This window comes from Centropristis striata, chromosome 1 (assembly GCF_030273125.1).
Source record: "Centropristis striata isolate RG_2023a ecotype Rhode Island chromosome 1, C.striata_1.0, whole genome shotgun sequence".
Lineage (NCBI taxonomy): Eukaryota > Metazoa > Chordata > Actinopteri > Perciformes > Serranidae > Centropristis > Centropristis striata.
This window is the reverse complement of record NC_081517.1, coordinates 32,315,620-32,342,208: the sequence shown is the minus strand read 5'-3', so window position 1 is coordinate 32,342,208 and position 26,589 is coordinate 32,315,620. Positions and strand designations below refer to the sequence as shown.

Below are 26,589 nucleotides of genomic sequence, written 5' to 3'. Positions count from 1 at the left end.
ATTTTAGACGGTTTTAAAAAGACAAAATCTAGTAAAATGGGCACAGCATGAAAATATATATGTAAATATGCTATTAACAAAGTGTGAGCCTAATGTATCTCCATAAGCATTAAAATGGTTAAATGGGAGACCATTTCAGTTGTGTGATGTGGTGAGACAGTGTGTAGAAACTGCACAGTTTGTGTAATTCCTGAAATGGTCATTTTTATGGCAGATGCAGGCACAGCCTTCTGTGTGTGTTGTGTGAGAATTGGCAGTGAAATGCATCTTTGGACTATTAATATCCCATCCGTCATGGATAGCAGCTCTCACACCCACCAATTTATACAGATTCACTCAAACACCATGGATGGATTACTGAACAGGTCTACCGGGCACAGGCTCAGGGGCCCAAAATGTCAGCCACCCGGCCTTCACCTGCAAAAAGCACTTAGGTCCTAAAAGCACCTGCGTCCAAAGGACTCAACTTAATCCATGGCACTTACTCATGTTTTTTTCTTGACTTCATCATTGCTTGTGTTTTGTGAACTCTCAAATGTATGTCGCTTTGGATAAAAACGTCTGCTAAATGACAGTGTAGAATTGTAGAAAAAAGTGGACAAAACAACTACAGACAAACACACAAATCAATTACAAAATGACTACAAAAAAGTGGCAAAACAACCCCAGACAAAAATTAACAACAAAAAGACCAAAACTATTACAAACCGACACAACATGACAGCAAAGAGACAAAAACAACAACAAACAGGGTAAACATCAACAGCATGTCTGTGCCCAGGGGCCCATTGACTCATAATCCACCCATGTCAAACACATGTATTTCTATTCTTGTGATAAAGAACAAATGATGAATCTAGTTGTCAAGCACTCCTCTGTTCCCAACCTTTTAAAGAAGTAACAGAAATGCCGTCACTTCCTTAATATATCCTGCCTGCCAAGTGAGTCCTCAAAAAATAGTAGTACAAGAGTGCTTAGAGACACACACACACACACAAACGCATTGGCAGCGTGTCTTACCCTCAATGCTGGAGAGTATGACCCTGGAGTGATCATAGGCAATGACGTTAGCATAGCGGTTCTTTGGTTTGTTGACCTCCAAGTTGGAGTTCTCCCATGTGAACTGCTGACCGGGGTCGATGGACTGCAAGATACAAGAGACAAGTTCAATGAACAAAGAGCAAACATCCAGAGAAAATAACCGAAAGAACCACTTCCAAACTCCGCTATGTTTGATCTTTTTTACTTCTGCCAAGGAGGTTCAGTTTTTCAGTTTGATGTCTTTGTTTGTCTGCTTTTCAAACAGGATCATGGAAAAACTACTGCCCAGATTTTTTGGTGATGGAAGGGTATAGCATGGGCCAAAGAGGAAGCCATTCCATTCTGCAGTGAATTTGAATCACAGGGTGGAAAGATGAATTATTTTTCAATATTTTTTGCAAGCAGGGCCAAGTGATATGACGAGATCTATGGTCACAACAATAAACATTTCTATGTAAATATTTTTGTACATCGTTACTATTGCAGTATCAATAAACCAAGGGCCAAACTTTGTTGCTGTCACTGTAAGATTTTGGTTGTAAGATGTGATAAAGACTAGAATTCTACAGTTAGGGAGAAAACTGTGGAGGAAGTGAAGCTTATGATCAGAGTAGTCACTCTTATGAGTCACATTCAGTTCACTTCTATTGTAAATTAAATTGTGAAAATGAACTACTCCTCATTTTTCTGGGGACCCTCTGGAACTTCCACAAGGACAAACCACTGATTTGTAAGTTGTGTTACGTTCTTATCTTTCACATTGGAGTGAAGTTGGAGCAAAACCTGAAAGAAGCTGTTTTACTGACATGGAGTATGGTGTAAACAAAAATAAGATTTAACATGTGGTTATTTATTGATAGATTTACCACCCAAACATGCTATATTGTGATATATATTGTTATGGAGATATGATATATTGGGATAGAATATTTTGGTTGTGACGCTCAGATTGAATTGCGAGTTAGGGCATTTGGTCTTAACTGAGGTTCTCCCAGTGTCCTTCTTGCCCTCTAACAGTATAATGCATATGCCATAAGCATTACCACTCAAAACTGAGTGTTGGCAAGGATGTTATTATTTGCCTCAAAATAGCATCTCGAAAAGCCAGCTTGAGCTTACAAGACTTGTCCAGTGTTGCTACAGCAAAACCTCCCCACTATAAACCACGTACAAATTGAAAATTAGCTATTGAACTTGGACCGAAATTTCGGCAAATATGATACGTGTTTCAAGAAACACCAGCGATGTAGGGACTTTTCCGCTCTTCACACAAAAAAAAAGAAAAAAGAAAAGAAACTAGCTACCAGAGAAAGATGATAAAAGCACAATAAATTCCTCTGGGAGAGAAAAGATGGTTGTGTTAGACCAACACATTAAGTTCCTGGAGGGTAATTACAGTGTAACCATCGCTGTTAGCTGGGAGAGGCAGACATGAGGTCATTATGGGGCTGTCAATGGAGAGGGACGAAGAAGAGAGAGCCAGGCCAATTTAGCAATTGTGAATATTTTACGACACATAATTATGGTTTGGTTGGGGGAAAAATGGACAGGAGTGGTACTGGTTGAGTGCATGCATGTATGTGTGTGTTTGAGACTGCTTTCCGCATGCTGCCCTACATCATGTGTGTCTGATTATTACACCGCAATCATTTCTGGCCTCTCTCTCTCTCTCTCTCTCTCTCTCTATCTCTCGCTCCCTCAATCCCTCCTCCATCCATCTCTCTCGTTTCCTCGTTAAGGGTTCAATACCGAACAAAGCACACAGTCATGCAGAGAGAATGTGGGGCTCAACAGAGTGGTTCCAACTCACACCACAATTACATACAGCTTCTCCCTCACTGTCTCTTCCACCCTCCTTTACCCTCTCTTCCAACGCTTTTCTCCCTAAAACATCCTTGCTCTGTTTTTCTACTCTTTGCATAATGTATCCTTGTCCTCCTCTATATACGTATCTCTGTCACACGCAATTTATCTCTCTTGTGGTAGCCAATTACAGCCTTATGTCTACTTCTTCACCCAGAGGCCACCGGTCTAAAATGATTTTTTTTTTTTGCGAGGAAAAGAAAACATTTTTACCCCTTTAATAGCTCTCTGTGGAGCTCATTGTAATGCTAGCACAGCATGTTGGGAAATATCTCTACTGATGTGTTTTTTTCTTATTTAGTGCCACAGTTCAGCACACCAAGTTCGGGCACATCGTTATCTACAAGTACATGGCTTTTTTGCTCCAAATTAACTGTGCTGCAAGTTGAAGGAAACTAATCAAGAAGGGGCTTTTTTGTAGAGAACACTTGCTTCCTGTATCTCTTGGTGAGTCTGCTCTCTGACGTGGACTCTTTATTTCCATCTATGTTGCTCCTCTTTCTCCACCAGAGCGTAGAAATAAGGGCTTGATAACCATCTGGCTGTAAGCAAACTCTCTTTGAGCTTGCAATTTCAATTTCCCTCTTGTATTTGTATAGATAACGACAAGACAGTGGAGGGAGGAAAATGTGCTTTATCTTGTATCGTTCTATGAAGACAAATCAAAACTGTGCGGACTACGTGAGGCTCAATCTACAGCGCTCGCTGCTGAAATTGAAACTGAGCTTAAAAAACATGTTGAGTCGACGATAACTATATGTGTGTGACTGCATCAAGACCAGATGAATTTCCCAAGTTAAAGATTTTCAGGGACAGATAATCAGCATTCTTACCTCGTACTCTTGAGAGAACTTGAGATTGTCATTTGCCTTGAGGCGCTCAGTGTGATCTGCCAGCTCAGAGATGGGGACGGGCGGGTGACTTGCCATGCCTGCCGAGCACAGAAATAGAAAAAGAGGCCATTTAGATACATGAACAACCAAAGTTTTTTGGAGGAAAATGTTAAAAGTGAGGATTCTCAGAGGTGGTGTTGTTTAGTGTTCTGTCCACAGTCAGCGGAGGAAGCAAATGGAGGTGTTTTTTTTTGTTAAGTGACCATTTTCTCTCCAGGCAGACAGAAAGAACAATGTGCATGTTCTGAAAGTTACTGAGGCACAATAACATGTCCTCAGAGTATATGCACACTGCTGGTGAAGACAAAAAAAGACTATGACACAGGCGGTTTAAAATTTAGCATGAAAAAAAGAAAAATTGTTTAAAAAAAATAGGAAAGTATTCCGGAGGCATTTTGATGAAATGTTGTCAATTCAAGCAGCTTCATCCTATATGGGATGGAAGGTTAGTTAGCATGAAAATGGGAAAGAAAGAAAAAGAAAGAAAGGAAATAGAAAAAGAAGGAAAGACAGAAAAAAGAAAGAAAGAAAAAAGACAGAATTGAAGAAAAGAAACAAAGATAATGAATGTGGTAAGAAAGAAAACAGTGACAGAAGAAAGAAGAGAAGATCTGTGGCGGACTAAGAACAACTAACTTGACAAACGGCGATAACCGCGGTACACTGATACACGGTAGGCTGAAAAGGGAAACAACACCAAAGTTAATCTTATAATTGCAACGTTTTCAAGAATCACACATCAAACTACACATTGTGTTTGTGCCTGTTAGGCTTGGGTGGTATCAGACATTACGTTATACCAGGGTCTTTAGAAAACCTGAAGGAAAAAAAAAATCATGAAAAATACAGACACTTCTTCTTGATCACGAGATAACGTACACAGTGCATGCCACCAGAGGTCAGTCTCTATTGGTGGAACAGAAAGTTTCTATCATTCTTCCAGCCAATTTAACATAAAACCATGCTAACTTCCCTCTAAGGAATGCCTCGACCCAGCGGCTGCTTTTACAGCTGTGTTAATGAAATTCCTGTTTTCAGGTCTGGCTAGCTAGATTGTCCATCCACTCTCCACCCAGCCAAACAAACTTCTAGCAACTGGAAGTGAAAGGAGTATGTAGTGTAAATTTACTACCTCTCTGAGTGGGAAAAGTGGATCAAAGACCAAGTCGAAGTTCCTTTTAGTTTTCTTTATTATCAAACATCAGAATACACTGCCTAGGTACAGTGGAGGAGAACTTTGTCAATTTCAAGGCTGCTGAAATAAGGTGTGTAAGGTGTTCTCTCTGACTTTTCTGTCTGTGTGTAAGATAATTTAATTCGAATGTTCTAGCCAATACGCAACGCATGTGCATGTTTTCCCGGGCACGAGCATGCTGCTAAGTCTACTTTTTAACCTTAAAAGGATACAACCTATACTTGTTTGTATTCAAAAATTCCAACGCCTCTACTGTCTGACAACTCCCAGATATTAAAGTTCAAAATTATGGTTTGAACCAGTTGTTACATGGAGACAAAAGGCAGAAGCAGAACTCTTATATTACAAGTAACATAAATTATACCATTTGTAGAATAAAATATACTACAAGTACAAGACTCTCACTTGCCACCAGCCCACTGTAGGGCTCACTTACATCACCAGTGTAGCCTGAAAGCTAGCTAACTAGCGGAAGGCTGTTAGCTAGCTTGCTTTCATGCTGCACTAGTTACAGAAAATGAGCTCAACAAAGTTGTCACTAAACTTGCAATAACAACTTGCTGTGACAAGAGAGTGTGTCAATTTTACAAATTTAAGCAGCAGGCTTGTCAGTTAGCTAGCTTAAGTCCTCTTTTGAAAGATAGTTGGCTCTGGGCAACGTTCATTAACATGTAGCCTAATAGCTGCGCTGCAGTGACACACACCTGGTTGAACGTTTTCCTATATTTCCAAGTATTTAAACTGCAATGTTTGCAAGTATGCTAACTGCTTATTAGACACACAACACTGTAGGCTGGACAATGCCATACCTGTTACAATGACGTCTGTCACCAGGAGCTCACTTTTTTATTATTTTATTTTTTTTACCAGCTTTATTATTTGTAGGCTATATTAATCTATTAATTTATTTCCAAAAGTCATATACTGTATGCCCCCATGAAATGTCTGTTCATATCACAATATGAAAAACTAGATACCGCCCAAGCCTAGTGCCTGTATGTGTACAAAGGTGTGTAGTTAACCTGGAGTCTGGAAGTTGATTCTGCGTAGCTCCACAGGATCAGTGGGATGGTGCGAAGACATGGCTTTGCTGCAGGGGAAACTGCCCTTCCTGCCTTCAGCCTCGGCCCTTTTCCTGGAATAACAGATCAACACACAGCAATTTACATGCACCTCATCCTGGTGAACTGAAACCTTTTACTGCATGAAAAAAAAGGCTAAATCTTTGAAAATGTGGGATTTGTAATCATTCGTATAACCTCAATTTTGGGGGGATTTGCGTTTAAGTAAATGGTCCAGAGAAATGTTACATTTCTGGGAAAAGCTGCATGAAATTGCTCCTTGGACATTTACAGGGATAGCTGTAATTTTCAGAAAATTTCTGTTTCAAATTGTAGCAGAGCTTTGGTTGACTGCTGGTTTAGTATTGCAGCTTTTTATATGTTAATGACTTTCTCTGACTCCCAGAGTTAAAGTGACATCTTTCTTTGCTTTTAAATGATCGTTTCATTAAAATCATTGATATGAACAAACTCATGCAGTGCAGTTGTCATTGCTCCCTACTCTGAGTACTTACAATTTGCTTTTATGCCTTATATCTTTATTCAGTGCACTGTAGGTTACTTTAAAATCATCAAAGAAACATCAAGGTAATTTGGACTCTGCTGGGATCTATTATGTGAAGCGTTCTTTGGCTTTTCAAGGAAAATACCCCTGCAGGACAGAGGGAATGGTAATAAGTAGTGTTTGTTTACCTGTCAGGTTTGCTGGATCCAAACAGGGAGAAGAGCAGATAAAAGGACAGACAAGGATGAATAACATTAGTGTCCAATGAAAAAAGGCAATGCTGAACTCATCGCTCTATCCCTCTCATTAAAACGATAAAACTTCTTATTACAATGTTGGATAAGTTAAATAGCCTCCTATAGATATAGAGATAAACAGTGGATATAAAGCTAAATTAAAGAATTGCATACACATCATCTCCCTGTACATTGTCTTACTGTGACATCTACTAAATAATAACATACATTGCCAAGTGCAACTCAGCCACAAGTGAGACATTAATGGCTGTGGATCACCACATTTAACACTCCAGGGCTTTTGAACTCTAGATGATTACCATCAAGGTTAATAATTTCGCAATGCCACATCAGTCACAGCAATTATTCATGTGCATTAACAAAGCTCCAGCCAGCAGAACAGATGATTATCATGAATAATGCTAATGCGAGATAATGTTATCTTCCCCTATCTGTTATTTTAGCAAATGCTAATTCCACAGTTTACAGAAAACACACAGTTGCATTTCTTTTTGAACTTGTGAGGTATACTTAGATGTGATTAGTAAACAAACAGATGTTGGGAAGTTAATGTTGTTGCTTGCAGCAGTACAGAAGAGCAACAAATATAACTTAATGTCAGTCCTGTAGGTTACATAAATAATGGAAATACATAATGAACCAGCTGGGCTTTGCTGCTTGGTTCTGGAGTTTTGCATTTAGTTAGGTCGAGGCTAAGTCTGAAATCTAGTTCCAGATTATTTTACCCTGAAAAAAGATGTTTTCAACTGAAGGCGTAATGTGAGGTAAAGATACTGTGTGAGGTGAGAGACAATTAAAGTACTTATCCTTAGCACCAGATTGCCAAGATGTGCATCAAAAAGTCAAGAGCCTTCTTTGAGTCATAACTCAGCCAAATCTAATCACACAGACATGCTACGCATATTGTTAGATTAAGTTTGATTTTCTCTTTTCAAGAAAGTAATATCATTATATCTAATCATTTTATTCCTTCATGAAACAGAAATGAATTTGAGTTTCTGACAACTCTGGAATTTCACTGCAACTCAGCATGTTTACTTCAGTAATACAGTTAAAGTTGTCTGTACATCCATTGGTGCATTGAAAACAGCTTATTCAGCATACTTACAATGTTGCCAACTTGAAAAAAAAAGGGCTCAAGACTGTTTCTCTTTTTTTGCTTGATTGTGGGATTATAGTTATAATTAAGGATTATGAATTGTGCGTACCTGTCTGAGAGATATCTTACATGATTTCTAGTTAATGACCGCAATATTTTGAGGTGAATACACAGAGAAGCAAGCAAAATTTGAAATGAAAATAACTAAATTCCTGTAGAGTATCTGTTGTCCTTCTGTATAGAAGTAAGCTGCCTTTCTAATTATTTTTATTTTTCTCAAATTCTTCAACGCTCTTGATCTTTCATCCCGTCTCTTCCTGACTTTGCTCTTTTTCTCACCTGTGTAATAGTTTATTAAACCTCTTTTTATCTGCCTGGCTGCATCACGCTGTCCTTACCTCTTGAAGAGGAGAATGGCAATGACAATGCAGACAATGAAGATGACCGCCAGCACGGGCCCCACCACCCACAACAGACCCTCTTCCTCGTCTACGATTGGCTGAGGATCCACATCCGATGAGGTCACGGGGTCAGAATAAGGGCTTGTGGCGAACATAGTCTGGAGGAGGACATGGTTTTATGCATTTAGACAGAACTGCATTTAGATGGTTAACTAACTGTAGGGGTGTGTTTGTGTTTTCACTCACATTCTCAGAGAGGTCGAGCAGTGCGAGCACAAACATAACATACTCGTGTCCGTTCAGCAGTGGACGGTTGCGGAAGTCACCATAGTTTCGCCCGTCACCTAGAGTGAACTCCACGGGGAGGGTCTTAAAGTGAGCAGAGACATAGGGCTTGGGATCTGATTGGCCGGCCTGTCTGCGGATGCGGAGGGCGCGACTGACACTGGTCCTGTTGATCTCTTTCAGGAGCTGAAAGGGAAGACAGAGAAGAGGGAGTAGGGTAAATATCATTGAAACAAAGGTTACAAGAAAAAAGAGATGAGACATGATAAAAAAAAATGGGGAATAATGCACAACTACTGGGCAGAAATTTAAATGACTATATGTAAAGTTTCAACAAAGTCGAACATCAAAGACAATCAGCTGGTGCCAAATTCTTGGACACAGTGAACGCAATGTAGTCATAGTTCTAAAATAAACATTTTTTCCCTGAAAAACAATCATTTGCTCAGTTTTTTGAGATTGTAATCCTTCATTTTTATAACCAAAAACTGCCCTGAAAAAGAAGGACAGTGTTGGTAATTTTACCTCAAACAAAAACCCTCATCAGTGAAGGGACAATGGGCTGTATAGAGCTTTATCACCTAAGCACAAATGTCTTCATCATCAACTGAATTGCTGCAGCATTTATCCACTGAGACAGTGGGCACCATAAAAACTCTATTGAAACTAATCTTGCACACATGAATGTGCTTTCAGAACAGCGTAATGAGGCGATGGAGTCTTTAGAAAAAGGCAGGAAGTGGAATTAGATGGGAAATGTAATGTGAAAGTATTGTTTGGATTGAACAGGCAATGGACGGCCAGGTTGTCTACCTTCACCTACCAAGACATAAATAGTCTTATACAACCAACAGAGGCAGAAAAAAACCCCAACGTGCCTGTAGACTCAGTAATATTGCCTATTTATGTGAGTTCAAAATTCAGTCGTTTAGGAATTAATTGGATTAATGGTAGCGCTTGGTCCATACATGGCCAAAAATATCCAACATGAAAAAGTACCTATGTCATAAAAAGTGTAAAAAATAGCCCTGTTCATCATCATAATTCCACAAGATCTTTATTATGACCGTATTTTTAAAAGCTATTTAGTAGAATAAGCTCCTGTGTCACCTCATCCAGGTTCATCTGGTCGGGCTCCTCCCAGGGATTCGAGAACTTCCCCCTCTGCTTCTGCAGTGGCACCACCACCACATAGTAACCCCTGAAAAAGTTGAAATAACAATTGAATTATATGATTAAAAATGAAAGAATAAAAACCTCTTTAAAAGAAGAAAATTCATATCTCGTCTGTTGTAAAATCAAAGCACATCTGGTGAGGAGTATTGCATGATTAATACAGTATATTGGGGCAGCAGCGGGAGCAGCAGCTGTGACACCACACTCTAAATCTGAACAGCGTGGTTGTTTTTGGAACAGAGGGCCATGTCTGAAGACACGTGTGAGACAAAAACAATAATACCACACTGGAGTAGGGGAATTTTTCAGAAGCAGTCAGACCATAAGCACCCGCCAAGCAATGAGGGCACAGACACCGAAATCATCCATGTGTCCTCAATAGATGACTCACTCCAGTGCTCCGTGCTTCCACTTAAGCATACGGTACTATTGAGTGCCGAGTGATACAGTAGAAAGTAGCTTATTTATGTCAGATGTGGGAAAGGGGGAATTTGTTGGAGCTCAGAAGCTAAAATAATGTCTGGTAGTTTTGCATTTAGAGAGGAGAGATAATTTTATCAGTGTAGAAATCTCCCAAAAACTAATCACATTTTTATAAAAACTTAAATTGGGTTTTATTATTGCCACCAAGTAATTTCAGTATCCAGTTTAGAACAGTTTGTGTTACTATCTTCAAAGCACCTATAATGAGAACGACTCTGAAATAGTAAATCGCTGTTTGGGACTCAAAGAACCTCCAAAGCACTTTTGATGTGACGGGACAAACTGGCTGTGAGAACATGCGAGCAGCAGTGGAGTGATTCAGGTTGTGCTTCAAGGCAGAAGGACTGCTTTCACTTGGTATCTATATTTGTTCTTGGTTAAAAAAAAAAGGCAGATGAGATTATCAGCTTTGTGCTTTCATTTGGCCTGTTGTGGGAGTTCTCAGACTTGCTTTGTTGCCAACTCGGAGAAATCCCTCCTGATCGACCAATAAATGAAAAGCAGCAGCAGGAGGAAGAAGTGAAATGAGAGTAAATCCTGTCCAGGTTACTATTGAAAATACTCACATCTAGTCATTACACTAAACTAAATTCTTTCCTTTCACTCTCTTCCATCTCTGTCACCTCTTCTCATCCATCATCACTACCTGACTTTGGCTGTGGTCTGCACAGTCGGCAGCTGCACTGTCACCATGCCATCTGCGTTGGTCTTTCCCACCACTGTGGGTTTGGTTTTCAGAATGTCTGGGGCGGTGGTGGCGGTGACGCGGTGCTGTAGACCCCCGGCGCTGTTGGCCCGATTGGTGAGCAGAAAGGAGTACTGGGTGTCTGGCTCCAAGCCAGTGATCAGCTTCTGAGTCTGCTTCCCGTCCACTTCAACAGACTGGCCCTTTCCGTACAGGATCTAGAGGGAGGTCACATAGTTTGAGAGATTAATTCAAATAGAACATCAGGTAAAAGCTTGGATGTATGGACAGAAATGGATACAGCTTTGGTGCCAGGGCCCCATTCATTCCTATGAAAGTGCTCAGTGGCACATGAACTTCAAAAAAGTTTGACTTAAAGGTTTAAGATCTTCAATGGCTCTTCTGCCTCTAGACTTTCCAAAGGTTATCAGATTCATTCATTCATTACCATTAACCGATTATCCGCATTCGGGTCGCGGGTCACTGGAGCCTATCCCAGCTGACATTGGGCGAGAGGCGGGGTACACCCTGGACAGGTCGCCAGACTATCGCAGGGCTGACATATAGACAGACAATCACACTCTCATTCACACCTACGGACAATTTAGAGTCACCAATTAAACCTAAGTGCATGTTTTTGGACTGTGGGAGGAAGCCGGAGAACCCGGTGAGAACCCATGCTGACACGGGGAGAACATGCAAACTCCACACAGAAGAGCCGCAGGCGGGAGGTGAACCGGTGACCCTCTAGCACTACACCACCGTGTAGCCCGGTTATCAAATTAAATTCTAAAAATAAAACGAGTCATTTCCTGGGGGTTGTTACACTCAAAAAATGTATCCACTGATTTCCACACGTCTCTTTCACAATGTAAGGGTATGGGGAAAAGTCTTTGGGCCCAAATGCATCATGTAACAGACCTGGAAGTTGATTTTAGACACCGTATACAGGCGTAATTGGCGTCATTTTCAAATAGTTCCCAATGCCTTTATTTCTAGGTGTTTATTTCACAAGCTTTAATTTGTTATTGCAGCTTTTCTATTGGTGTATTTATTATACTTTGAGTGCAAAGTTTCCATCGCTTGTAAACTAAACACCTCAATCTATTTTACATTAAAAGACTTCCTCAAAGCTACAAAATTAGTGCCAAAACAATACAAATAAAGGGAACAAAGCTTGTTCCAAAATGAGACTGGATCTGGGGTTTGCTTTCATATTTGTTGAGCCGGGCAAGACAACAACAATTTCTGCTTAGTATACCGAGCAGAGAAAAATTTGGCAACAAAAGAATAAATAAGGCTAAATAAATTAGGTTGAATTGGCGGTGTGAGTCATTGTGGAACAGGTAATGTCATTCTCACCCCTCCCCACACTTGCAATATTTATTTTTGCACCATTTGAGACCTAGCCTGATTGAACTTTGTTTTTATTCAACTACATTTAAATTATAAAATGCAAATCAACTCACAGTGAACGGCTGGGCAGGGTTTTTGTCTCGGATCTCCCAGGACAGCAGAACAGAGTTCTTCATGGCAGCCTTTACTCTGAAGTTGGTGGCAAAAACTAAAGTAGAAAAAATAAAACAATTGACCATGAATATGAATCCAGCTTCATTTAATCTCACTTTCCTTACCTGTGTATCATTCACTAGTACCAGTCTCAAGCTAGCTACCTGCTCTGATCAACACACAGTGAGTGTGACTGGACAGGGAAACTCGGCCAAGACTCTTACCTTGCTTTGGGAAAAGGACGTTGGTTCTAAGACTACAGTGACAAGACAACGAAAAAGGACACTTAGGATGTTGTCACCAGATGTGTGTGTGTGCATGTGGGACTTAGTGTGCACAATGTATGCACCAATGTGCTGTTAGGAAGCGTGTGTTGCATCCTGAGCAATGAAGATGGGTTGTCAGAAAGTGAATCCTACCTTGGTCCAGCCGCTGCGTCCTAAACTGGACACTGGGGCTGAACGGCCCGGGGCCGACAGCTGTGAACGCGCACAACCTGACATCATACACAGTATCGGCATTCAGACCCTCCAAGACAACACTGGACCCTGGAGCGGGCACCACAACTTCTGAGGCGTTCCCTCGACTGTTTATATCCTTGTACAGGACTGAGTACTTCATGATTTTCCCATTTTGCTCAATTAGCGGGACTGATTTCCAAGCCAGCCGGAGGGAGTCTGCAGAGGCCTCCTCTAACATAATATTTTCTGGGAATCCACTTGGAGCGTCCTCTAGAGTCGCCACCTCCTTTACAGCCTCCTCTCCGTAGCCCATTTTGTTACGGGAAGAGAGTCTGAACACGTAGTTGGCTCCCTTGTGGATGTCCTGGGCGGTGTAGCGGTTCTCCTTTGTGGGGAACTCCACCACCGTGAAGGGAAGGACGTCGATGCGGCCGAAGGTGAGGCGGTACCCCAGGAGCGGGGTGGGCGGGTTGGGAGGTGGGTACCACTGAAGCAGAGCAGTACCTGAATCAGTGGCAGTCACCGTCAGCTTTGGCTTCTCAGGCACTATGAGGAGGGGAACAGGGGGAGCAGGAGAGGGAACAAAATGATGAAAAGATAATTAGAGGATAATTGCAAAGCATATTATTCATAACCTCAAGCAAAACTGCAAAATATGATTAATATGGCACCAAATGACTTGCTTCTTTGTAGCATATCAAGGTGTGACAGAGTGAGACATTAACCAATTCAATGATTTAATGGCCTCTAATGATCATTAGTGATGCTTTAGTCTCAAAGATCATTACTAGTTATGTGTGTCTGTGTGTGTTTTTCTAGCTTTCTGTCTTTCTCTATGCTTGCGTAAGAGTAGATGCGTAAATACTTACGTGGTAAGGCGCTACAGACGGTAACGGGCTTGCTGCGAGCACCATCGCCCTTGGCAGTGTAAGCCCCCACGGATACAGAGTAGGAAGTATCTGCCTTCAGGTCTCCGAGAACCACCTCCTGCACAGCAACAAAAAGCATTGTCAGCTTCAAAAGGCAACTATTTCTGTGTGCCCTCAGGGTTCTTATTTAATAAAAAAGTCTGGGTCAAACTGGTCAAAAAGGTACAATCCTGTGCTTTGTGTCTGTAGCTGTGCAAACAGTTATTCACCTCTTTTCTTTTCTCAGGCCACGTTTTGAAGTGACTGAGCAGCTGATTATTGGAAGACAGCAAACTGGATACGGTTTGTGATTAAGTCAACAAAGCAACGATACCAAATTATCCCAACAGAGCTCCAAATTTGGTTTACTAGCAACAAAAAACGTCATTTAACTACACAGACACTCAAAACTCATTTAGAGTCTTCTCCATCTAAACAATAAAAACAACATTTTCTTCAATTCTGGGCCTGTGGAAGGCATAAATAATAAGGCTACTTTTCCCCACAAGTGACTCATATGATCAGTTATCTATGTGTTTTTCCAGAGTCTCTTATTAAAAAACCTGGAGAACACACTTTGCAGAAATGAAAAAGGGAATTCCTGTTGGGGTTTAAGCCCTCACTCTGGTCATAGGAGATTCTAAAGCTACAAGCTCATAAGTATGACTCATCTACTCTCTGTGCTCTGTTGTTATCACTATTAAATAATAGGATTAAAGAAGGGTTTACTCACATATTCAGTTGAGTCATCGTTTTCCCACTGAACAGCAGAAAAGAGAAAAAGGAGAGAAGGAAACAATTCTTAATATATGAACTTAGAGAATTCACATTCAAGCTAAATACAACATCGTTAAGTGCTGTAGAAGTATTAGTTTGAAATTATCAGAAGTAATTAGCACTTATAAATAGATTTAGGTCAATAACATATCCTAGACAGAAATCCAATAAAGATCAAAATGAAAATACACTTATTTGCTTTCTAGCCGAGAGTGAAATGATGAAATAGATATCGCTCTCGTGTGTGCATTAAATATGAAGCAAAACGGCCTTAAAAGCTGTTTGATCACACAAACGAGATATAATGTGTTAATGAGTGAGCTTAACAAGTGCTGGCAGGCAGATTTTGTTACCTTTGGACAGAATCAGGTTTCAGGTTTTTCTAAAAAAATTGTTTTATTCTAAGTAAAGCTAACCGTCTCCTTGATGAAGTTTCGTATTTAACCGTCTGAACCCCACAACCCCCCGGCAGGTTTGAAAAGGGTTGTTTTCTTTTTCTTTTTTTACTTCAGTTTTTTAAATTTCAGTCCTGGAATGAATCATGCGTGACAAATGCTTCTGTCTGTAAAACATCTGAGCATTAAATATTGATATTCCATCAAAATCACTTTACATTAACTCTACAAGACTCATTTCAGAGTTCACCAAATACATAGTGTTTGCACTAGATTCCTTTTTCCTTACACACTCCAAATAAATTAACAAACAAATTTAGCTCACATTATTTTCTTTTACATCATTTATGGCATTGCAACTAAATACATCTTTGTGTCCCCTTCTTTTAGCCATGATTTAGCCATTTCCATAGAGAAGCAGGACTATATATATATATATGGTGTTTATTGCACTGAAAAAACAAGCAGTGATAGGAGCGAAAAAACGCCTTGAAACTATCAGGGGTTCAGATGAAAATGGTATTGATCACTCTCAGCAAGAAGGTGAATAGGCATATTCCTGAAATGTCAAAATGCTTCCTTTGAGGACAGTTTCTCGTTAATCTATTAATTTATTTCGATTCAGTCATCATTCCTAATTACACGGTTACCCATAAAGTTGGAATAATTTTGTTTTTTGGACACAAACCTCTGTTAATTGTGGTTTGTGGAAGACATTTATAAATAATGTTTTGAGAAGATATACATTTTATCTGTCAATAATAAATCACATTGTCACAATCATTTATATATCCTTTATTTAACCAGGTAAAAAAGTCTCATTGAGATTTAAAAAATCTCTTTTACAAGAGAGACCTGGCCAAGAAAGAGGAAAGAGGAAAAAAACATATTTGATTTCAACTTTATGAGCAACCGTGTATTTCATAGAGGGAGTAGTTATGGAAGCTGTGACAGATTGTTGCATTATGTTTTGTGCAGACAAAGAATAAGAAAAGAAGACCTTGAAGGATACTTGTTTCATCTACAGTAATACGTTGATGGCCATATGCTGCCTCTCTCATGTATAAAATTTATCGAGGTAAATCCATGTGTTGAGAGAGCTCATCATTTCTTTATAGCTTTAAATTAACTGTGAACTTAGTATGATTAGAATAATTATTACTGTAATAATAAAATGGTGCTCAAATAAAATATGGGTTTTAATAGGCAATCATAAAAGAGTTTCATGACAGTGTGTGTTAGTGTTACCTGAGAGTCCTCTATGAGGATGTCCTTGATGAAGGGCTGACCCTGAGGTTCTCCGTAGTTCATCCTCACATAGTGGACTTGGTAGCCTCGGACCTGACCGTGCTGCCGTTCGGGTACCGGTGCTCGCCATTTCACCCTAACGGCTGAGGCGTTCACAGTCTCTGCCTCCACCCCTCGCGGAGGACCACTTGGAACTAAAAATGCATTTTGGGATAGAGTTCAAGGGTCACAGATGATGGACACTCAAACCTCTCAAGTAAAGGCCTTCACTTTTTCTAATCAAAAATATATTGGTTTCACGGGCAGATAAAAAAAAAAAAATACCCAAAAGCTGAAAAAATTTAAAAATACAACCCTCCAAAAAGTCTAAAACTGCTGTGATGTCAGGGAAAAAAGTCAAAATAGTAAAAAATGAGAGTGCTTGAGGAAAAACATGGAGGAAAAAAGCAGTGGAGGATAAGAAGCAAATGTAGAGAAAGATAAGAATGGCAGATAGAAAAGGATTGGTTGCCATGGGCAGATAAACAGTGGCAGGCAGTCAAAGAGAAAATACTGTTATCAAGAAAAACCTCACTACTGCCAAGAACTACACTTCTACCAAAAAGAAAAAATATTTATATATATACTGAAAAAAATGGAATGCCTCCAAAAACGAAGGAATTGGGAGTTTTAGATGTTAAGCATAAATATTAAAAATATTGCTGGAAAAATACAAATTACTCAAGACACAATAAATTGAGTTTAGAGCATTGAGTTAGCTTTGAGATCAAATAATTGGAAAGAAGTTGGAGGGGCAGTGAGAAAAGCCAAGGTGCGGAAAGGCCAAGGTACAGCCACAGCCAGAGGGTTTGTTTTGGGATTGTTAGTGGAGAATAAAGTGGGAAATCCCAACCATCGCATTTTCCCCAAAAAATAGGGGATTTTTTAAGAAAAGGGAAACAAGATGCTGGTAAAAAAAAAAAAACAGGATAAAAACAGCTTCTGGAGAAAAAAGGGTTGCTGTTGACAAGAGAGAAGCAGTGGTGAGGGAGCAGCAGGAGGAGATTTCCGGATGTTGGCGGTTTCTGGCGGTTATGAAGGAATAAAGGAGAGGTTTGGAGGGTCTGACAGTGGTTCTTTAATGCATCACCCATTTATATTGCAGCTCAAGGATAGACAAAATGCCTTTACAGACCAGAGGAAGAAACTTGCTGTTAGTTTAGGGTGCTTTGAGCTCATTAGCGCTATGTTAGTGCCATTGTTAGTGGGGCGGACCATCCTAAGACAGGCAGGGGGGTTTGTTTTAGGAACATACCATCTTCCTCGGTGCGGATAAGCAGCTGTAAACTCTCCGGTCCATCCCCAGCTTCCGTCTGCGCCCGTACTGTTATGCCATACTCAGTCCATTTCTCCAGGTTTTCCACGAGATACGGTGAACTTTCCGGAGGAATTCCGTCAATTCTTTTAGACATTTTGTTGCCCTCGGTAGTGGAGTACTGGATGGAGTATCCCGTTATGATGCCGTTCTGAAACTCCAGAGGAGGTGGAGCCCAACTTACCAGGACGCTGGTAGAACTGGGACTGGTGCATGTGATGTCCTGGGGAGGTGCTGAAGGAACTGATTGGCCAGTTTTTTGAGGAAGCACAGTAGGGGTTGTTTTGGGTAAATGTTATTTGGTTGTGTGTGCGAGTTGTAATTGGTGGGTGGAGAGGTGAAGGAGTGAGGTTTGCCGTGAAGGAATGGGGGATGAAATTGAGCAGACGAGAGACAGAGAACAAAAGACAAAAAAAAACATAAAATGAAAACAAAACACTGGAGAACAGAAAGCTCTTACGAAAAATGACCTCTGTGACTAGAAAGCAAGATGGCTGAACAGAGATACTGAATGATGGGCGTCAACTTCTGTTTGGTAGAAGTGCCTGATTAATGAGAACGAGTGGATGACTTAAAAGAGATGCAACACGAAAACACTGACTAGAGCTTTAACACACAAACATACCTGCCCATAACTTACTTGTCCTTACAGTCTACCCAAGCCTCTGTGATCCATGATGGAGCTCTTATCTCTATCTACCTTCTTACCTTGTTACAGACCTCAGATTGGTAGCCAACAAATAAACTATTGTAACTTTACTCTCAATCGCTACTATATTGGCTATGTGGGATTTAATTCTGATTATTATGACTAATTATTTATTTAGTAAAATATTTGTTGAAATATCAAATCTGAGGTCAGTTAAGGTCTGGATTCATGACGTCCCTTTGTGACAATGCAAAAAAGTAACTGCCAAATGTCTTATTGTCTAATTGTTTCTAATATACAGATCTATGATGGTCAAATCAAAGCATTTTTAATATATTTCTGGTTCAGTTTCTGCATCAGTTCTCATTTTTGCATTGTCTAAATAGAAATCTCTCTCTCTCTCTCTCTCTCTCTCTCTCTCTCTCTCTCTCTCTCTCTCTCTCTCTCTCTCTCTCTCTCATCCACACATGCATGCATGCACACACACACACACTCTGCAGTAGTATTTGTGGTTGGACCTACGCGTCTGTGGTGTGTCGATGGACACTTCATTGGTATATGCCCCAATCCCATGCTTGCTCCTGGCAGCCAGTTGGAAGGTGTAGGTGGAGAAAGGCTTCAGCTTCGTCAGCAGGTAGGAGTTGGTAGGCTCAAAGCTCACTTTCTTCTGAAAGGACATGAAGACAGTGGGACAGTGGAGGACGTAGGTGGTGAGAAAAAAAACTTCATATTAACAATTTCAACACGATTTCAAAAGAGCAACGTGTAAGGAACTGTTTTAGTTGATCTTCTGTTTGCCCATCCGTCTATTTATACATCTGTTCTTCATTTGCTATTATCAATCCATGAATAAACAGTGACCCCTTGGCATCATTTTTAAACCCTTTGCCAGGCAAAGAACCATATTTGGTAACTTCAGCGGACATCCAAATGGGGTTCCGATGCCTCTCTGTGAGGTCGTAAAACCACATAATATAATAGTTAGAATAATAAATAAATTGACCTTGATTTGCAACATGAGAATTAAACATTTTGAAAAAAGTCACAAGAAGAAGTCTTCCAATATCCCCCAATACCACTTGGTTGGGTGGAAATTTTCAGTTTCCAAGTATGGAAACGCCCTATTTGGGGTTACAACCCTGGTTACCCATTTAAGTCTCATTTTTCGGCGTGTTAGACTTATATAGAGCTCCCACCACGTTGAAATTTAACCTAAGCCTAAGGTTTAGGCAACAAAAGGTTAAGGTTAGGTTAAGGGAAATATTCTAATTTGGTTTAATACAAATTAATTTGTTATGTAGTTTATGTTCCGTACATAAGTACATTATGTAAGCACTGACGTAAATCACTTAAAATAAATAAATGTTAACTTTTGGTTTCACATGGGGCACAAATCGTGGTCTCCTGGGTAAAACTATGTGCTTGTTGGACTGACCCACCCAACCTGATCTTCTCCCTTAGCTGACTTTTCTGCTTCATACTATGTGACCTGCATGTGCAAAAGTGATACCAGAAGATTTAAGTGCGTGGAGCCTCATAGTTTGATAATTAGAACCACCCACCAAGCATCTGTACGTAATGAGTTTAGAGTGAAAATGCATTGACCAATCCTTCACCTCCAGTCTTACCTCCTCTGTGTCGTCAGCTCGTCGATAAACCAGTTCATATCCTGTGATCTGGTTGTCAGGGCCACCCTGGGGTGGGGCCACCCAGGACAACAGGATACTGGTCTCAGACTTGGCCTCACCCTTAAATTCTGAAGGCTGGGATGGAACTACAGAGGTGAGGAAAACAGGATTAGAAAAACCAAGTTAAGAGAGTTTCTGTCTTTTATTCCTGCAGATGATGAGTGTATGCATCTTCAGTACAGCATGATAGCTGACATCACTCTCTTACCTCCAGTCTTGGCTATAATTTGCAGGTCCTGGGACAGGGGTCCGTCTCCTACAGAGGTGAAGGCCAGCACTCTGATGTAATAAGTCTTGTTAGGAGTCAAACCCTGGATGGTGATGAAGTTGGCGCTGCGCACCATCTGCTTCTCCCACTGCACAACACACAACACAATGCATGAATACAAGTTGACTCACAGATGTTTTAGACACATGCAGGCAAGTTATCAGTCACCTGCGATTAATAAACAGATACACACCTGGTTAACTGGCAGCGTGTTGTCTGAGGTGTAGTAGACTCTGTAGCCCACCACCTGTCCGTTAGGCTCCTCTGGTTCATCCCAGTGGATGATTGCTGTTGTGGTGCTCAGCATACGACCTCTGACCTGCAGGGCAGACAAGAAAAACTTCAGCAAACCTGTGCTGGGATAAAATGTACAGAAATTTTACTGGAGAAAGTTTTCTTGAAGAAAGTTGCGTTATTATATTAAGAACCGAATGCAACTGTGAAAATTACACACAGAAAGCATCATTTATGTAACAGACTGTTAATCATGCACAGCTAATCATACAGTGCCGTATAACAACCAAGCTTGAGGTGAAGTTTTTGTAGAGAGAAACAATAATAATAGATTGAAACAGCAAAGTGGTTATTATACAGGAGTAAAATTGCATCTTTGCTTTGTTCAGTCAAACCCTGACCTGTCGAGGAGGCGAGGAGGGGGCCTGCTCGGCTGTGCGAGCCTCCACCACATCGCTGGAAGGGCCCTGGCCAATGGTGTTAACAGCCGCCACACGAAAGTCGTAGTGAGAGTACGGGCTGAGGCCGCCCACGCTGTAGCGCGTTGTGGCGATTCCATCAATCTCTTTATAGGGGTCCTCTGACCCTTTGGCACGGTGCTGGAGGAAACAAGAAGGAAGAAAAGGAAAAACATACTGATTTAAAGCAAAAACTTTTCGCACAAAGGAAGCTCTATGTATAGCTCTGTTTGACTATATATTCTGTATATGCATCTATTAAACAAACACCACGCTCTTATAAACCAATTATATATGAGACACCACATATCCTGACCTGCTTTCAGTGAAAGGAGTATTCAGTCACTGCTTCCGTGCAGCAGTTTGTGTTTCATTCTTAACATTTCATTCATTACTCCTTGTGGGCAGAGAGTACTCCAGACACCACATTTCATTTGAGCACTTTGGTGACTTTATTACTGTCAGGAGAGACAAGGAACTCTTTTATTTTGCAGCCCTACTTACTGATTTAAGCTGTTAATAACAGTTTATGTTCATATAAAATTCTAGTGCTGCTTAAGCCGCCTTAAGTTCTCTGTCCCGAGATCGTGTGTGCACATGCAGCAGTGCTCCTGTGTGTGTTAGTTACACACCTGTATGATATAGTAGGAGACCGGCTCAGGGTTGCCAGAGTCCCAGGTGAGTGTGATGCTCGTTGCGGTTCTCTCCGTCACCACAGGGGTACCAGGGGCCTTCGGCAGAGCTGAGAGACAGAGACAAAAAAAGAGATTTTACAAACTATCCCTTTATCATTAAGAAATCATTAGATAGAATCAGATTTATACCATCACTCTGGACTCATAAAACCAGAAAAACAACATCAAAACATTTGAATGACAAGATCAATATCTGTGAATTATACAATGAGCATGATCTCAACAAAATTACGAGAATTTAGACAAAAAATATAAACTTAATCAGATACAGTCAGCTCAACAAAATGTTAAATTAAATCAAAATTACACCATTTGTGTACAGGCAAAATTAAACGCAGAGTAGAGGGGAGAGGGGAGTAAAGTGGAGACTGCAGTCAGTTTTCTTAAAATAATTAATAAGTAATAATAGTAATAAATGTAAGATTGCATTGTCTTCCAAGAAAAAAATGAAATATTGAGATATGCTAGGGCTCATGTGGCTGAAATGCTGTAATAAAGCAAGCCGTGCTTCTGTGTATGACATTATTCATCATTATTTCAATACATATGATAATACATGTATTTTAAATAATAGAGAGTATTTTCATTCTTTTCTCTTTTTAATGCAATTACAAAGAAATTAAGAAATGAGTAACTATGATTTATTCTGTTTACTGTATAGACTACCACCATTTCTTTATGCATTTATAACAAAGTAATGATATACTATATTTATACAGTACAATACTTGTCTTACAACATAAGTTATTAATGTTAACATGAATATATTTATTTGTATTTTAATTAATTTAACCTTTATTCAACAGTACGTTTCCAGTTGAGATTCAATATCTCTATTTCAAGGGAGTCTGCAGCATAAGAAGTTTTACATTAAAGCACATATTTACACACACACATTTGCTCACTATTTTTATTTTATATTTCTTTTCCATCATTTTTTTTCTTCTCATTGAACAACACGAAGAAGAGCTACACTGTTTTGTCCTTTTAAAAATACTCTGCTCTCATGAAAAGCATGAGAAAGTCTCACTGGAGGCAAGGTCGAACCATCACTTCCTCTCCTGCTCACATGCTCTCCTCTCCTCACACATAAATAACGCTCCTCACATACATGCTAACAAACCCACCTTTCACAATAATCTGCGCCACCGCCTCGATCACGCCGAGCGTCGACATGGCGACGCAGGTGTAATTGTTTGACTGCCGCACGTCAGTCAGCTCCAGGACGTTGCGGCCGATGGGCATGTCATCCTCGGGCGTCAGGTCTTCCGCTCCCAGCATCCACTTCACGTACGGCATGGGGGAGCCCACCGCCACGCAGGTGATGTTGACGTTCCCTCCTGGCATGATCTCGCTGTCCGCTGGGGGGATGGAGAAGCGAGGGGGGACACGACGCACTGGACCAGACAGCGATGAAAGCAGGAAGGCAGGAGAAGAGAGGTGATTAGAAATTCATGAAGTGCACAGTGAGCTCAGTGTAGGATGATTATTTTTTTGTTTCCATGTGCTCTGAGATGAAGTTTTATGGCATTCAAAGAAGACTCCAAGCATTCACACAGTCTGGTACATCACCACGAGGGTGCATGTGATATCAAAATGTTTTATTCATGGTGTTTTTAGGTGTGCTCCATTAAATATTTTATGAACTGAAACACAAAAGATACTCACAAAAAAAACCTCACAGCAAACACACATGCACTCACAGGGGGAAAAAAAAAGAAGAGGAGCGCCGGGTACAGTATATCTCAAAAGAGTAAACTGTACAGGAAGGTTTAAACCTTCAGTACGGCACATAAAAAACAGCCGAAACACACAAACACAAATGGCAGTTTAATGGAAGAAAAGAAAATACTCAGGAGAGACTCAAAGAGCCACACAGTCGTTATTGTACCAACCTTCTCGCAGCTCTGCAGAGGGAGGGAGGACAGAGCATGGTGGGAGGAGGAGGAGGAGGAGAAAAAGGAGGAAAACAGAAAATATCAGAGAAGGAGACAGGAGACACAGAGAGAAAACAAGTTAGACAAAGGAGCATGGCAAGAGAGGTAACAGACAGAGGGAAAGCCGAAGAGAAACAGGAAGAAAGGAAGAAATGAGGAGAGCAAAAGAGAGAAAACAGAGTTCATAGATGGCCGATGTGTCGGTGAAAGCCTTCCTGTTTAAGGCAGCCTCCACAGCCGGCTGTCTCCATAGACCGCCTGTCAAACACTCACTGAGCAGCACTGCAAGATTTTACTGGCCCTGCAAGCACTGTTAGACGCACATGACTGCCTCTGTGCTGTTTGTGTGTGTCCGCGCACGTGTGTTTATGTGTTTTCTCTTAGTGTAGCGGAGACGTGAGCGTTTCTGTGTGTGCATCCAATCGTGTGTGTGTTTGTTTCGTATCCCTGGGAGCAATGTTGGAGTCAGAAAAGCATGCTACGCAGTTTAAAGCCTTTATTTATTTTTTTTATTTTCAGGGGTGGGCAGACAACAGAGCAAAAGGCCACGGGAATAAAAATGTCTGCAAGATTCAAACATTTCGATGGGAATGTGTATAGTGTGTGTGAGTGTGCGTTGAAGGAGACAGTGCCGGAGGAGGTGAGATGCCTGTCAGATTTTGGGCGAAACACAAGTCTTAACCAGACAATGATTTGCTTTTTCTCCGAGGTCTAAAGGCTAAGAAGGGAGGGCAAAGAGATTAATAGCCTGAGTGAAACATTCAGCCGAGGCCTGAGCTGATGTAAAGGAGCTCTCATTTTAAAAACCTTCCTGTTTTATGACTCTACAGCTAAGAATTATATAACACAGCAGGTTTAATAGCATCATATCACATTATTATGATGAGCGCGCAGAAGAATGCATGTATATCTTCTAAGAAAAGATGTCGCAGTCTGAACATCCATCACCAACCTCATATCTAAGCCCTCTAATTGGACCAACATTACTTACACTTTACCCCACTCTTACCTCTGACATAGAGGTTAGCCGGTGTGGAATAGCGTGTCCCATCGCTGTTGGTGGCAACACACTCATACTTCCCCTGGTCTGACTCCTCACTCATCTCTATCTGGAGGGCACCTGGATGGATGGAGGGAAGGAGAGAAAGAGTAGAAGATAGATAGAGGAGAGAGATAGAGTCACATAGAAAGATAGTGAGGAAGAAAGAGCAATTACACAACAGTGGAAGACATCAGATAATTGGGTCCATAAATACACCAACATAGAAATGGTAAGAACTGCATAAAGTGTAAATGAGTCTGAGAGAGTTTCCAGCAAAAACAAGCTGAACACAGGGCTAAAAAAGGGGAGCCAAATCTATTGGGAGAAATTAACAAGTTTCTACCACTGTCAGCAAGAATCTGCCCAAAAACAAGGGTCAGCTTCCTGATTTAGAAATGGGAAGGAAAAAAAGTAAATAAAAAATAGGACTGATACAAAGCCTAGAAAAACTGAGAATGCCGTCTCCATGCAAGGCAGAAACAAATAAACCAAGCAGCCAAAATGTGGAGAGATCCAGTCACCAGGACAGTGTTTTTAAAAAGCTCTTTGCTGAAAATTAAGATGCAGTTATATTAGGGAGCAAGTCATGTTTCAGTTTTCAAGGATAAAATGTGACAAAGATATTGCCATGGCAATAAGATATCCCCAACCCTTACGGATCCACCAATGGGATCAGGAGTGTGATGTCACTTTAAAACACACTCAATAAGGAGGTAAAGACATCAACCGACCTCCATCAAGGCCACAGATTGTTTTAAAAAAAGGAACGACATACGCAAAGCCTTGGGAAGGGACCGACGCTTTCTCGCTCCCTGAAAACAGAAAAACTGTCAAAAAAGTCAACCAGAGGTTCTTTAAAGATGGTGTGGTAAGGCAAAAAAGCGCCCAGAAAAACTTTATCAAAAAAGTGGTTGTTTGGGGCTTTTTATCAGCAATGAGAGAGAAAAGAGAAAGTAATGGTAAAAAATCATGGAGGAAATGTGTGTGTGCACGTTTGTGTGTTTATGTGTGCGTGAGCACGCTTATGTCTGCAAGTGTGTCTGAGTCTTTGCCATCTGGACTTTTCAGGCTGAGCGAATAACAGCTGGGAGGGAAAACAAAACTGGGACGTTTGATTGGGCAAATATAGACAAGGTAGAAGGAGAGGCCAGGTCAAGTTTAGTTCAAGACCCTCCCACAAAAAAAAGGAAAAAAAAAAAGAGAAAGAAAATCAGTTCACAAAAAATAATAAAAAAGCAAACTAATAGAGGTAAAAGTGATGCTTTGTCACCTCAAACTAAGCAACGAAGAAATAAACACAAATTGTAAACACGTCATGCTTTAGACTGAAGTAGATGTAAAAAATCTAAATGATGTTAAACTGAATACTGAATACAAAAGTGAGATCACAACATGGCGAGGAAGGAAGCGATGGATTCCTGTGTTATAGAGTGAACGTCGATGCTGAGATTGAAAAATGAACGGATGAAGAGAGGATGAAAGACGAGAAGAGGGGAGGTGATTAAAAGTCATAGTGTAATGAATTGTTTGCTCAATTCCAGTTTCCCCCCTCTTGCACCTACTGCAGATCTGAAGCAGCTGGATGACTTTTACCAATATGGAAGTCTCTTGGACTCAACATGTATTGATTAATCCACCCAGAGCTGCTTTTTCAGATCGAGTAGGAACCAGGGGGTTGAAAAGGAATCAGGCCACTGTGTCATGTTGGTCCTCCCAGCAGTCTTACCTCGTATGGGCGTGCCACCTGAGTGGGCAATGAATGCACGAGATTAGAGAAGGAGAAGAAGAAGAAAATGTTAGTACCACAGGAGGGGAAGGGGATAAGGAAGGGAGGGACTTGGGGGGGAGGTAACTTGGAAAGAATCAAATTAGAGAGGAAGACTCAAAATATAGATCCTTAAGAGAGTGAGAGGAAGAGAGAGGCATAAAAGAAAAAGACAGAATAAATAAAGACAGAATAAGCCTGAGAAGAGAAAGACAGAGACTAGATAGACAGAGTGACAGAGCTATAAGGAGATGGGT

General features: G+C 40.7%; 1 protein-coding gene across 1 annotated transcript in view; it reads right to left on the bottom strand.

Moving 5' to 3' along the window:
- Positions 1 to 26,589, bottom strand: part of ptprdb (protein tyrosine phosphatase receptor type Db) — a 176,254-nt gene that overhangs the window by 24,622 nt on the left and 125,043 nt on the right. The window contains exons 11-34 of the mRNA XM_059338579.1: positions 26,294 to 26,311; positions 24,535 to 24,645; positions 22,716 to 22,985; positions 21,526 to 21,635; positions 20,837 to 21,034; positions 20,395 to 20,520; positions 20,142 to 20,289; positions 19,874 to 20,019; positions 18,768 to 18,912; positions 17,537 to 17,839; positions 16,243 to 16,436; positions 14,556 to 14,582; positions 13,784 to 13,901; positions 12,873 to 13,460; positions 12,414 to 12,508; positions 10,906 to 11,162; positions 9,711 to 9,801; positions 8,562 to 8,786; positions 8,313 to 8,473; positions 6,747 to 6,758; positions 6,015 to 6,127; positions 4,434 to 4,475; positions 3,738 to 3,835; positions 1,021 to 1,144 (exon numbers count right to left, since the gene is read on the bottom strand). Of these exons, the coding sequence (XP_059194562.1) occupies positions 1,021 to 1,144; positions 3,738 to 3,835; positions 4,434 to 4,475; positions 6,015 to 6,127; positions 6,747 to 6,758; positions 8,313 to 8,473; positions 8,562 to 8,786; positions 9,711 to 9,801; positions 10,906 to 11,162; positions 12,414 to 12,508; positions 12,873 to 13,460; positions 13,784 to 13,901; positions 14,556 to 14,582; positions 16,243 to 16,436; positions 17,537 to 17,839; positions 18,768 to 18,912; positions 19,874 to 20,019; positions 20,142 to 20,289; positions 20,395 to 20,520; positions 20,837 to 21,034; positions 21,526 to 21,635; positions 22,716 to 22,985; positions 24,535 to 24,645; positions 26,294 to 26,311 (3,720 nt within the window). The remainder of the gene's footprint in view (positions 1 to 1,020; positions 1,145 to 3,737; positions 3,836 to 4,433; positions 4,476 to 6,014; positions 6,128 to 6,746; positions 6,759 to 8,312; positions 8,474 to 8,561; positions 8,787 to 9,710; positions 9,802 to 10,905; positions 11,163 to 12,413; positions 12,509 to 12,872; positions 13,461 to 13,783; positions 13,902 to 14,555; positions 14,583 to 16,242; positions 16,437 to 17,536; positions 17,840 to 18,767; positions 18,913 to 19,873; positions 20,020 to 20,141; positions 20,290 to 20,394; positions 20,521 to 20,836; positions 21,035 to 21,525; positions 21,636 to 22,715; positions 22,986 to 24,534; positions 24,646 to 26,293; positions 26,312 to 26,589) is intronic.